The sequence below is a fragment of the Anas acuta genome, chromosome 11 (assembly GCF_963932015.1).
Source record: "Anas acuta chromosome 11, bAnaAcu1.1, whole genome shotgun sequence".
NCBI lineage: Eukaryota > Metazoa > Chordata > Aves > Anseriformes > Anatidae > Anas > Anas acuta.
Window position 1 is genome coordinate 13,882,518 of NC_088989.1, and position 12,804 is coordinate 13,895,321.

General features: G+C 53.8%; 1 protein-coding gene across 5 annotated transcripts in view; it reads left to right on the plus strand.

Annotated features, from left to right (window-relative positions):
- CACNA2D2 (calcium voltage-gated channel auxiliary subunit alpha2delta 2) overlaps positions 1-12,804 on the plus strand; it is a 167,337-nt gene that overhangs the window by 70,175 nt on the left and 84,358 nt on the right. For all 5 annotated transcript variants that reach the window (XM_068694168.1, XM_068694170.1, XM_068694169.1 and 2 more), the window contains one exon: positions 812-928. In XM_068694168.1, coding sequence (XP_068550269.1) covers positions 812-928 — 117 coding nt within the window. The remainder of the gene's footprint in view (positions 1-811; positions 929-12,804) is intronic.

Sequence of the window (12,804 nt, forward strand, 5' to 3'; positions counted from 1 at the left end):
TGTATTGGTGGCACCTGATTGTGCAGACGGAGAGTTAACAAATCAGAAAGTGCTCCGAGGTGGTGACCGAGAGGTTGGCGACTCAGAAGCCTTGTGCTGGGACTGCTCCCTTCTCGCTGGGGCAGTGCTGATGCCCACCGTGCTCCCTTTGGGGCTGCCTCTGTCCTCCAGCTGAGTGATGTGGCTTGGCAGGGCAGGCCCCTGGGTCTCAGCTGTGGGTTTTGAGTGCAAACACTCAAATCTGGGTAACCTCACCTGCCCCAGACGTGTCTGTGCCTCTCCCCGCCTTCCCCACCAAGGCCTGGCTGGGTTCTGGGCTAGCTGGCAAAATCCTGTCTGTCTGAGGGTGCCACATCGTTATGGCTTGCTTACAGCTGAGGTTTTACCCCACGTCCCCTTGCTGCAGGTCCTGGCACCCGCTGCTGCCTGTGTTGGGGCTGCCAGGCTCGGTATCGGACCTGGGAGCTGCCGGTGGCTGTAGGGGTGTGTGGAGATGTGGAAGACACAGGAGGAAGCGTGGTGGCTCTGTGGGACTGCTGGTTTGGCCCAGCAGAGCTGGGCAGCGAGGTGGGCAGCTCAGCTTTGTGTGAGGGGATGCTTGTGGCCAGCACGTGTGAAGGAGAGGAGCTATGAAGCAGGTGCCTTGCGTTTTGCTGGTTGCAAAGCCTTCCACCGCCTGATTTCCACAGCTTGCGTTGTTGCCTGATCCACGTGGCTGAAGTTCTTCTGTGCCAGAGGTCTGGCTTTTCTGTGGCAAGGCTGCTGTCCAGCCCCGTAACACTGACTGTCTGCCTTTCGTTTTCCTCCTTAGATCTACAACGAGAACAGAAACCTGTTTGAAGTCAAGGAGAATGTGCCCAGGAAGTTAGTGGAGAAGGTTGCAGGAGACATCGAGAGCCTGCTGGCCAAGAAAGTCCGTGCTTTAAAGGTAAGACGATGGGCCTGTGTGGCAATGCTCTGAGAGATATATTCAGTTTTAAGAAAGGTGTTTGATGCTGTTGTGGCGTTATGATCTCAGCTTCAAAGTAATTCCTACGGTTGTGTGGCCTTTTCTGGGAGCTGCATCCTGCAATTGCTCTTATTCATATGGATGTTTTCTGGAATATGTCTCAGCTGTCGTGCAAGGAAGTGTGGGTCTACTGTAGGTATCTTCTGGATTTTTATTTTCTGGATTTTTAATCTTTTCCCACTGGCATGTTAACACCTGAAGGTGCTGCCACAAGAATACGAGTGACAGGAAAAGCCTGGCAGCAAATTCTACCCAGTCATTTAACTGGGTATGTGGTAAGTGAGAGCAAAGGTGCTTCCAGTGTGCCTACAATAGCTTATGAAAGCGTTTCAGACAAGTAGGGTGTTTTTTTTCCTGTTTAGAAGAGCATGAACTGAAATGTTTGTGCTGGTGCCTGGCACTTGAATCCTGTGATTGACTGCGTGTGTGAGTTGCCCTTCTGGGTGCCTACGTACAATTCCAATCTACTGTCCTGTTTTGTAATACTCCTTTTAAAATGAGTTCACTTTATCTGTAGTGGAGCCAGGTAATCTGCTCGTGGTGCCGGCGCTGCAAAACCCGGCAGTGGCTGTAACGAGGCAGCAGCAGGGCTCTGCTCCACCACCGGGCAGGGACGAGCCATTGCCTTCCTGGAGAGACGCAGGCACTCTCACCACTGCCATGGGGTTGGGATTTTCACATCCAGGAGCTGTAGCAGCCTCTCAAATACCTGCCTGCAGCGAGCAGGACGGAGCCGTGCAGGGCACCTCTGGCAGCACAGCCCACTGCAAGTGCTGGTGTGGGGTGAGAGCCACCAGGAGACCTCGGAGCAGGCAGCCTGGCTGGTGTCTGCACATGGGGTATGGCCACAGAGACTCCGGGTCACCCCTCGGCCTGACAGGCAGGAGTGGGAGCACAGGACAAAGCCCCGTGGTGAGGGGAGGAGCGGTGCGGCCGCCGAGCTGAAATAGGGCGGTGAGGGGCCACTGCGTAGGGCAGGGGAGTGCCAGATCCTGGGGGTGTCTGAGTCAAGGACCGTCAGAGGGTGACAGGAGGTGGCTGCAAACGTGGTGTGCCCCTGGGCTCCGGCGCTGGGGACAGGGCAGCAAGGCAGAGCTGTGCAGCATGACTGTGCTGGGTGGTTTCCACGGTGGCATCTGAATTCCAGCTATGTTTTTTCTTACCCTTTGCTATGACTCACAGATTTAAAGAGAGTTTGTGCATCTTCTGGCGCTAGGACCTGTGCCTGTGGTACAAATAATCTTGTTTGTCTCCCAGTCGGACTTCCTTTTCCTTTGGGTTTTTGGCCAGGAGGGGTTGGTGCCTTGCTAAGGGCTCACCTGCTGCTGGACCTAACCGCAAGGAGCGGTTCTGGCATCACTCACTGGGCAATCCACACGTGGTGCTGCTGGAACCCACTGACCTGAATTAGTTCTTTCCAGGGGGCTCCTTCAGAGCACAGCTGCTGGATGGGGCAGTCTCATACATCCAGCTCCCCTGTGCATCCTGGGTGTCTCGGGTTGGTGGTGCTGACAACATCTGGAAATGGAGACGGGTGAGAATTTGGACCTTCTGAACATCCTCCACGTTGCGCTAAGCTTCTCCAAAGGAGAGGGGCTCCCACAGCTTATTCCCCTCTCCAGCCTCTGTTTTCTTCTGCCTGAACTCTCCCCTTCGTTGATTCATCTCTCACGGAGTTGTTTCCTCCCCTTCTCTCATGACTCACAAAAGTGATGATGACTTCTTGAAACATATTTTTCAGCATCTGAATCAGGTGGGACTCCGTGTATCAGGGAGGGCAGGTGAGGAGGGAGAAACGGAGCCTCTCCTTGAAGTACAAATTGCCACGTCACTCGTGTGCTTGCTCTGCTGAAAAGTTGCCTCCCTGCTTCCTTTCCTGCAGAAGAGGGAAGGGATGTTTCCTGCGCTTTGATGAGGCTCTGCAGGACAGTGCTAGCCTTTGGGCACACAGAAGGGATGCTCAGTGCAGGAGTGGCGCTCTGATTTATGTGGTGATTCAGCCCAGCCATCAAAGAGCTCGCTTCCCTGTTTCTTAGTGAAAATATGAACGCGTCGCTATGGAAGTTCAGCTGTGTGCAGAGCATTCATTAATGACACTTGGTTTCTTACCTGGCGTGTTGCGTTTCTAGGGCCAGAAGTCGAGCACAAGGCACTAACAGGTGGCCGTGGTGCTGCGCCGTGGGTCTGGCCCTGCGGGACCTCTGACTTCCCACCTACATTTCAGAGGAGTTGCTGGGGCCAGGAGTGTGTGGCAGCGAGGGTGATTGCTTCCAGAAAATCCTCTGTGAGGAGCTGGTTGTTTGGTTGCTGCCCTTCCCTTTTTGTTCCAGACCATCAGACCTGATGTCGGCCTCATCCTAGGACAGAAAAATTCCTAGGAAGATGTTTTTGCAATTCCCACCTGTTCCAGAACAGCATCTCCAGCTGGTTCCCAGGGGGCTCCTGCCTTGTGTCCCATGCAGCAGCCTCTGCTTGGTGGGAATTTGCTTCAGCTCTAGCTTTCCTTTTCCCCAGTGTCCTCCAGTGTCCTTTCTCCACAACGACCTCATTGCTCTGAGCCTGCCCTCACAGTCTGCTTTAGGGTCTCTTACTCCCATGCATTAGGATTGGAGGTGGAAGAGGTGGTCTTCAGTGCCAGAAGTACAGCATTAGGAGGAAGTTCAGGGGTGAGGGATAAGGAAGGAGCAGAGCAGGTGGGTACCTGCGCGGGTACAAGCTCAGCGGGCTCCTCCTGCCCATGCTGGTGAGCTTGCACTCGTTAGGGCCAAGAAAAGCATCTTCTTTTACCCTGTGGAAAGGAGTGTGGTGGCAGATTGCCAGCTGACTGCTGGGGAGTTAATGCCTGTGTGTCATCCCTGTTGTGTTTTCCTTGTGCTGGGAATCACAGCTGGCTGGCTCACGGCTCGACATCATCTGAGACTGGAATTCAACAGGCTGTTTGTTCGCCAAACGCGCTCTTTTGCCACTCTTCTCCAACTTATTTTTTCTCTCTCTTCATTGGTGTCTCAGTGTATTGGAGCCATCCTGGCTTTTCTACGTGTCCTGATAGACGTGTACCTACAGGCTAGGACTTCTCTGAACTCATTTAGGAGGGCGTGCTGCTGCCCTTCTCGCTTCATGCTCTGCTGTGGCCCGGTCTCAGGTGGCTCCTGGGTGTCACACCGTGTCCCCGCAGGCCCCAGCTCCATCGGCTGCCCGTGACCACCGAGGAGATCTCCGCAGCCCGGACCCGCTTCCTCATCTGTCCTGGAAACTCACACAGCTGGGATCAAAGCAAGAGGGTGGCGGCGGGGCTACGGAGGTGATGAAAGGCTTTGGGAAGTGTCGGTGCAAGTGGCTGAGGAGTTGCTTGGCATTATTTGTGCCGCACAAGCTGAACGCCTCAGATAATTCTGTTGCTACCAAAGCATCGCTGCAGTAAAAGGTCGGTGGTGGGGAGCAACCCCAGGAGGAGGTCACTGCTCATGGCATGCTGTCTCGGAGTGCTCCCCCTCTCCTCCAGGTCTGGGGACACCCCGGATCTGTCGAAATAGGTGAAGTGCACGAGCCGTGCCGCAGAGTCTGTCCCTTCCCAGAGCTCCGCAGACTGGGGGAGAAGGGAGTTGTGATTTGATGGAGGAGGCGGATGAAAGATGGAAATTTTAGATCCTAGGCTATGTTTTCGGCTTGTTTCTACTTTTTATACAGTTCTTGTGAAGGCTGCTTGGGATGATGACTGCTTCATCCTGCACATATTTAAACACAGACAATTTGCTTGCCTCCTGAGAACGGCACATCCCACGGTTTACCGAGTGGGTTATGCCCTGAAGCGAGCTATTTATACGCTGCGACCTGCCTGAAGACTGCTGTCTGTGCTGGCGTTCCCTCCAGAAGAAGACCTCCCTCTCCATGAAGCACGGCACAAACCCCTGGGTGCTCTGGCACCGGGCACCGCAGGGCACTGGGATGGAGATAGAGCTGCAGAGGGGCCCGGAGTGGCCTTTTGGCTTTTTGGCAGCCCGGTCCTGGCGGTGAGGCTGGCAGTGCCGGCGTTCCTCCCAGCAGGTCTTCATCCCGCTGCGGTGCACGTGGCAGAGCCGGGGCCGCCCTGCAAGACCTGAGGATGTAACTGCTTTTGTGAAGAATTCAGGGTGAAGAATTCAGGGTCTCGCTGTAGGATCCAGGTACCTGTGCTACACGTCGAGCAAACAGGCAGCAAGGTGGCATTTCACACCCCAGAATTGATGGTGTCTGTGCGTGTACACGGCACACGTGTGTGTGTTTTGCAGCAGGGCTGGTGCACCCAGCGTGGCTCCAGGCTGCTGGGAGAGCTGGCAGCACTTAGCAGTGGTTAGGGGAAAAGTTTGCGGCTCTTGTTTGTTCTGTTGTTGTGGAATTGAGCTGCCTATTTTTGTTGCTATGTATTTAGCTCCCGTGTGGGCTGAGCTCGTGGGGAACAGGAGGGCTTTGGTAGGAGGGTTCACCGCTCCTGCTCCTTCAGCTGAGGTGTGAGAGCTCGCAGTGTTTTTCGCTGAAGGCTTTGAGATTTTCCTGCAAGAAGAGTAGGAAAACCCGCACTTGGCATTTTCTTTTGCAGAAAAATAAATCACAGAGTCACTAAGGTTGGAAAAGACCTCCGAAATCACCTGGTCCAGCTGTCCACCTATCATCCACCAAACTGTGCCCCTAAGCGCCGCATCCGACCTTTCCTTAAACACCCCCAGGGACAAAGGAATACAAAGGAAAAAATGAGGGGATTTTCTGGTTTTCTGCAAGCGTGTAGGAATGGCAGGACGGGTTTCCTGGGGCTGGGGAGTCTGAGCTTTAGGAGGCGGTGGCGTTCCCCCCTTCCTTTGCCTGGGCCCCTGAGGAGGGGTGGCTGGAAGAGCCGGGACTCGGTGCGCAGCGGGGATGTTGGTCTGGAGATGAGTAAGGCTGGAGTTTTCCGAGTGCGAATCTCTCAGTTTTGTCTCCAATTTCCACCTACCGCCCTCACGTTTTGGGTTTTCCCCCTTCCTGGCGTTTTCTCCTCGCCTATTCCTTCCGACGTGAGGGTGTAGGCAGCTCTTGGCCGTGCTTCAGGATCCTCTGGCGGCAGGCGAGGGGGAGCCGGGCGCAGGGCTGCAAAGCGCTTCCCGAGGCGGCTTCTCAGGGTGAGAGCTGGTCCGTGGGGCCGTGTGGTTGTGTTTCAGTCCCAGCTGAGTGCTCAGCACACCACTGCTCGGCTGGGACGGGTTCCAGGCTCCATTTACAGCTGGCACGAGCATATATCAAAAGTGCAGAAGGGATTTAATTGGACAGGTTTATCCCTTTAACAATTCCAATCGCCCCGAGATTTCCCTCGCAGGTACGTGGTGAGCAGAGCCTTTATCAGCTCTTCTGCTTCCTGATAGGGACAATAAAAGGTTTCACTTGTCTAAAGAGCTGCAAAAATTGGCACGATGGAAGCATCTCTCAGCCCTCTTCCGAGCAGCTCTGTCAGAGGAGGCTCTGCCCTTGCGGTGCGGGCAGCACCCTGGTTTCTCTTCCTCCATCCTCCTGGAGGCTGCCTGTGTTTCTGGGGGGTCTGGGGGCTCCACCACGCACACGTGGCCCACGTGCACGCTGCTCCGGCTGCACAGCAATGGGCACGAGCCTCTGGCTTCCTCCTGCGTCCCTTTGGCACCCGTGGAGGAGGGCCCACGACCGGCATCCACCTTGCTTCGGCTGAAGCAGCGACCGGTACAGATGTGGTCTCTTCACCTTGGGGATCAACAGTGACAAATCCGTCGCTCTTCCCACTTCGCTGATTGCCACTTGGTGGCTTTTGTTCCGATTCTATTTTTAATTCCCTCCTAATCAAATCCTGGCCGACTGTCCCCGTTTATTTATTTATTTGTTCGTGCACATGTGTGTGTGCGTGTGTGTGTGCGTGTGCGTGTCTTCTGCCGCACGATTGTTCTTGGGCTGGACCTGCTCCAGTAATCCAATTTGAATCCAATCTCCCAGGTCTGGAATTCTAATTTACAGATTGCAGAGGGGAGCCGAACAATGCCCGCGCACCAGGACGGGGGTTTATTGTCTAATCTAATCAGGGACAATCAGCTGTTTGTAACGAGTCTATCAAAACTGTATTGGGCCGGTTTGCTGGGCGATGTAACCGGCTTTCTTAATAGCGCTAACACGATTTAGGGCTTCCTGCACTTTCATGCAGATTATGTTGAGCGTTTCCCTTTCTTTCCCCCCGAGTGCCTGGCAGCAGCCCAGCCCCACGTGCCGTACAGCTCCGCGAGCGCTCTGCGGCTGCGGGGCTCCGCGGGGCTGCTGCAATCCCACTGGGACAATCCCGAACCTGTCGGGGTCTCAGCAGCACAAACACACCCCAAGCTGTGGGCAGAGGGCTGAAAAGCAGCGCTTCTCTTCTTCTGAAGCCTTCAGTGAGTCTCCCCACCAGGTCTGAGCCTTCAGGGTCCTCAGGCTGCCAGCAAGTAGTGAACAGAGCAACTTCTGTCCTCCCCTGCCCGTGGCAGGTTGAGGCTGTTGCTCACCTTCACCCTGGGCATTCGTTTTCCAAATTTCGCACAGCTGCAGCTCGCACCTCCTTGGGCAGGGGTTTGCAGCCTCTCCAAAGCAGTGCGGTGCCACCCGAGTGAAGATATCGAGGTCCCAGAGCCCTCCGAGGCCGGGTGAAGATGAGTTGTGCTGAAGGAACATTTTCCTTTCCTTCCTAAAGCACCATGTTGTGTCTTTGACAGCTTTGACAGCTCGCGTGTTGTTTTCCAGTTTCTCCTGGTTTCTGAAGCACTCTCCACAGAGGTGAAGGTAACCAAAGCCATTGACGTTGGCAGGGAAATTCAGAGTGTTTGCAGTCCTTGGCCGGCTCAAAGCTCGGATCCATCTGCTTGGTCCTGAGCCTCCAGCTCCTTGGGGCTGGCTGATTCCATGCACAGGGGGGTTGTTGAAAAGATGCTGACTAAAACTTACCGGTTTATGGACAGGTGCCAAAATGGTGAGTGAAGGGATAGAGGAGTGGGGCTCTTTTGCTAAGGAAGGAAATTTTCGTTTAATTCTCTGTGAAGCAAATTTTGAACGCAGTTGGGAAGAAATGATTGCAATGGTGGCAAACTAAAGGAAGCCATGCCACCAAGAAGGGGATTTATTTGAATTTCCTTGGTTGGTTTCGGCATGAGAAAATCCATTTCCATGGCAGATTGGGAGCTGGAGTGGCTTCTGTGTCCTGTCCGGTGGCCTCAAGACTCGGTTGTGCGTGGCTGGGGAGGGCAGGGGGGTCTTTGTTCCCCTGGGGTTACTGCCAATGTTTTGGGATGCATGCAGCCCCACATTTGTGGGTCTGGTCCCCATGCTGGGAAGCTCGGCCCCTGCTCCTGTGCTGCTCATGTCCTTGGAGAGCTCTCTGAAGCCAAGGTCTTGGCCAGAAAAGGCTCCCACCCATTTGTGCTCTGGTTTCTTCTCATGCCTTCTCCCCTGAATGCTCGAAATGCGTCATCTGGGATGGAAGGCTCTTGTATTGAGTGGGAATAATTGACCTGGGAAGAAAAACTGAATCATTTTGAATTCAATTCCAGCTGAATGAGGATTTTTTAAGGGTTTCATCCCTAGTTGAACCAAAAAATCAATTATTTGTATGGCTCTGTTTACGGACAAGTAGGGAAGTTAAAGGCTCTGATGACTGAGGGGGCGGAGGCTTGGTCCTGCAGGTTAATGGGCTTGCGTGAGGCTTTCTTCTCTCAAAAGCTCTCTTCAAATCCCACCTTCTTTTCGTAAAGAAAGCGGATTTGGCAAAGCCCCTTTCTGCAGCCCACAAAACACCGACCAGCACTGGCGTGGCTCATCTCGGCAGGCATCCCATGGCTCGCACAGGCTGGGGACGCTTGCCCAGCACCTGGCTTTCCCTCTGTGCAGCCGTGCGAGCCTGAAACACGTCGGTGCCCAGCCCTGCCCCACAGCAAGGAGCTGCCCTAAGATTCCCAGATGTCCATCAGGTGTTTGAGTGCTGCTGTGGCAACGCGTAAATCAGCTGTGACATCTAGCAAATCTTAATGAAAAAAAAAAAAAAGGCAGCAAGAACCTAAACTGCACGTACAGCTGTGATAAAGAGCCAGAGATAACGCTAAAGAGATGCTATCAGCTTAATGCAGGTTTGGTGCCAGCGTCTGAGGTCTGCTCTTTGCAGAGCAGCCGTCGGTGGCCGCTGGGATTGCAGCAGCAGGCAGAGAGCTCCACGCGTCCCGGCCCCCTGGCACAGCGGGGAGAAAAAGTGGTAGGTGGTAGCAACAACTTCCCTGAAGTTGTGCTGCGAGCAGTGCTTCGTGCTGCGCACCAGTAGATGGCACAGCTTTTATATCAGCTAATTATAGAGGGAGAAAAGCGGGTCTGAACGCTTTCTGTGGCCAGTCGTAGCCGTGCCTGCCTCTCCTCTCAGCCAAGCGAAGCCGTCTCTGCTGGTTGAGGAGGTCGGGTGAGATGGCAGAAGGTACTGAGCTTTGCAACACCTGGAGGGGCAGTGGGAAACCATGATGGGGAAGAGAAGGCCGTGCAGTTAGAGGAGCATGGAAGCAGGTAAGCAAGCCTCCAGGTGCTGGTAGTTTGGCTTCCCAAGCTCACTGCGGCAAGTGGCGAGTTCCCGTAGGACATTTGACTGCTCCAGCTTCATGCACGGGGAAACTGAGGCCTGGAGACACCACGCTTTGTCCTTGGTTCCGCTGGGAACAGGAGCTGTGCTTCCTAATTAACTTCTGGGACGTCAGCTGCAAGGTGTCCTTCATGCTGAGCTGCTACAATAAAATCTCCCCGGAGCTCAAAGCTCTTTCTCCGTGCTCTGTTTGGGTTTGGCACCATTGTTTCCTGGCCCGTGCAGGCTTTGAATGTGAAACTTTTTAACAGAAAACATGAAATACGCTTGGTCCCCTTCTCTCTTCCAGGAGATTTTTTCCGAGCCACGAGGTTGCGGGGCAACCTTTCCCTTATGATTCAATCCAATTTCAAAGAAAAGTTGGCCAGTTTGGGACCTGCTCTTTCTTTGCAAGCCCTCTGCATCCCACAGAGACCACGGCTCTAGTGAGAAGATCTGGTTCTGTGTCACCTTGATACTTTCTCACACATTTTGGTTAAGAGCACCCTGTGTGTTTGCTTTTGCCAGCTCCCCCAGCGTGTCCCAGGAGACACCCAGACCCCAGGCTGGAAGCAGTCTTTGCCCCTAATTTCTGCCTGCTGAGGACCTTCTCACTGCTGAAGCAACTTCTTGCAAGGGGATGGAGTGGATATGTCTCAAACCTCGAGGGCCTGGAGTGCATGTTGAATATAAAACAGTGTATGCATGCGCCGCTGTAAATAGAGTTGTCACTCTAAAAGAAATGGGGTTTCCAGTGCTTGTCAGATCACTTTAAAACCATTTTTTATTACTAGATTACGTTCTAAGATAAAGTTTATTGTAGCAAAAAAAGAGGGAAGGTTTAGGATTTGACTGCAGATTTGGAAACACACTTAAAAATTATGAAGTGTCTTCGAGCCTTAGCTGAGGACAGCCTCCCCGCTTCAGCGTTTGCCTCCCTGGTGGCTCCTGCCCAGCTGGGATAAAGGATGATGTCGGTGCTCAGCCTCCCCCAGCCTGTCACTGCTTAAACCAAGCGGTGTGATGCCATGTGGACACTGGCAGAGAAGGTCCAGCTCCCAGATTTGCGTCCTGCTCAGGGACAGAAACCCTTCCAGGGTGTCCCTGCCCTCCGGGAGCTCTGCCCAACACCCCGCTGCCCACGTGCTGCTCTAACACCACCGCCCGAGGGAGGTCTGCTCAGCCCCGAGGATCGATCCTAGCCATGTGTTGCCTTCCTTCTTTCCCTTCCCCTCCTCCACGAGCGTTGCTCCTAAAACATTTTTGCTTTCGTTGTATCCTTCATGCTCTTACTTGTGCTGCGTCTGAAAGCAGAGGCACCACCGGGTTGGTGTCAGCTCCCAGCAGCTCTCAGTAACATCGCCCTGTCTGAGACACTTCCATCTTCTCCTCCTCGTTTTCTCTGGCGGTATTTGTCTACCTTTGATAGGCAGCAGTGGAAGCGCGAGCAGGATGTTGTTCTCAGCTGTTTGTTTGATGCAGGGCTGTCCTGCAGCGTACCAGGGAAAACAGCAGCCTCCTCCTCCCACCAGACCGACTTCAGAGTGGCGTTGTTTTGCATCCATCTGCTCCATCTACTGTCCTCGTTTAGACACCCACCAAGTGCATCGCAGGCCAGAGGCTGTAAGAAGCAGCGATTTGCAAACATGATCCCAACGCTGCAGTCCCCAGTGATGTGCAGAGTGAGTGCGGCACGGAGGGGCAAAGAGCCCGGCAGGGGTGTCCGGATGCAGCAGAGCCTCTGCCTCCTCACCGCTTTGTGGGTTTGAGCAGGACCTGGCTTTCTTGAACATTGCACAAGGACTTCAAAGAGAAGAAAGTCAGCTGGATTTAACCCCTAGATTGGCAGGGAACCGTGCTTGCCATCACATCTGGCTCCAAAGAGCCAGGTTCATTTGTGTAGGGCTTACTGGGGATGGTCCCCACTGCCGTGCTGTTTGAGGGGGTTCTCCTGCACCCTCCGTCTCCCACTCAAACCCAGAACCTCTGCAAGGTCCCAATTTGAGGAGCTGCTTTGCTCCTTCTGTGCCGAGCATCCCTAAAACCTGCGCTGTAATAGCATCCCTGCTAATTATATCACTGCAGATTTATTTCATGGTAATATTATTGCTGGCCTCAGGCATCACCGCTATCATCGGGAAACATCGAACGATCGCAGCTCCTTAGCTGCCTCCATTAAAGCCGGGAGAAGCGTCTGGGCCTGTTTATAAGTTTTGCCTTTTGATGAGAGCCGAGGATTGATGAGCTGGTGGATGTGAGGTTCGCAGACTGTGCCCTGGAGGGAAGCTTGCCGAGTCACAGCAGCCATAAGGTGCAGATGGCAGGAGCGCTGCCTGAATGCTTATGCAGCTTGGGAAGCGGGGAGCGAGTCGGGAGCGTCACCTTTATCTCCGCAGGGCAGCCCTCGCCCCCTCCCGGGCTCCGAGCAGCAGCCAGCACGAAGCAGCGGTGCTGCTTCCCAACAACAAGTGGGGGAAAAGGGCGTTTTCTCTGTTTTTTTTTTAAGCTGGAAATCAAATCCTGGGGCTGGCGTGCTGGATCCCGAGGCATCGTGCTAAGAGCGTGGCTGGAGGTGGGTGCCAGATCTCCAGGGTGGTTCTGTCCCTGTGCACCGGGCTCGGTGCTGCATCCACCTCCAGGATGGGACACAGCTGGTGCCAGAGACCCGATAGGCACCCTCCGGGGGATTTCTGCTGCATTTAGTACAATATTTCAGAACACGTCCAGATACCACGTGGGTTTGTTGACCTGCTGGGCCAGCAGGGCACTCAGCATCCCAGTGGCCCTCAGCCGGCCACCTAGGGAGGAAGATTTCAGATCCAAGACATAGCTGATGTGGAGAAGGCGAGGTGGCAACTTATCAAGGTCCCTTTCAGAATCCATAAAAGCAGATCAGTTGTTATCGATTTTACTGTGTCTGGCTGTAACGTCCTTTTTGGTTACAGTGAGCAGTGCTCCAGCACGGGAGCGAGCGGGCCAAAAGCTTGACTGAAATGGGGTCAATAAATTATGTGCAGACAAAAGGCACTTACACGCAGACTGCATCAAGTCTCCTGGTAATTTCAGCAAAACAGTCAGAGCAGAAATACGCTGATAATTATTTAAATTAGACTCCAAGCACTGAGATTTTTTTCTTCAAGTAACAGCACTTCAGCACTTGTCCAGATGAGTGCTAATTTACCCAAATGGAAAGGTTTATTAAACA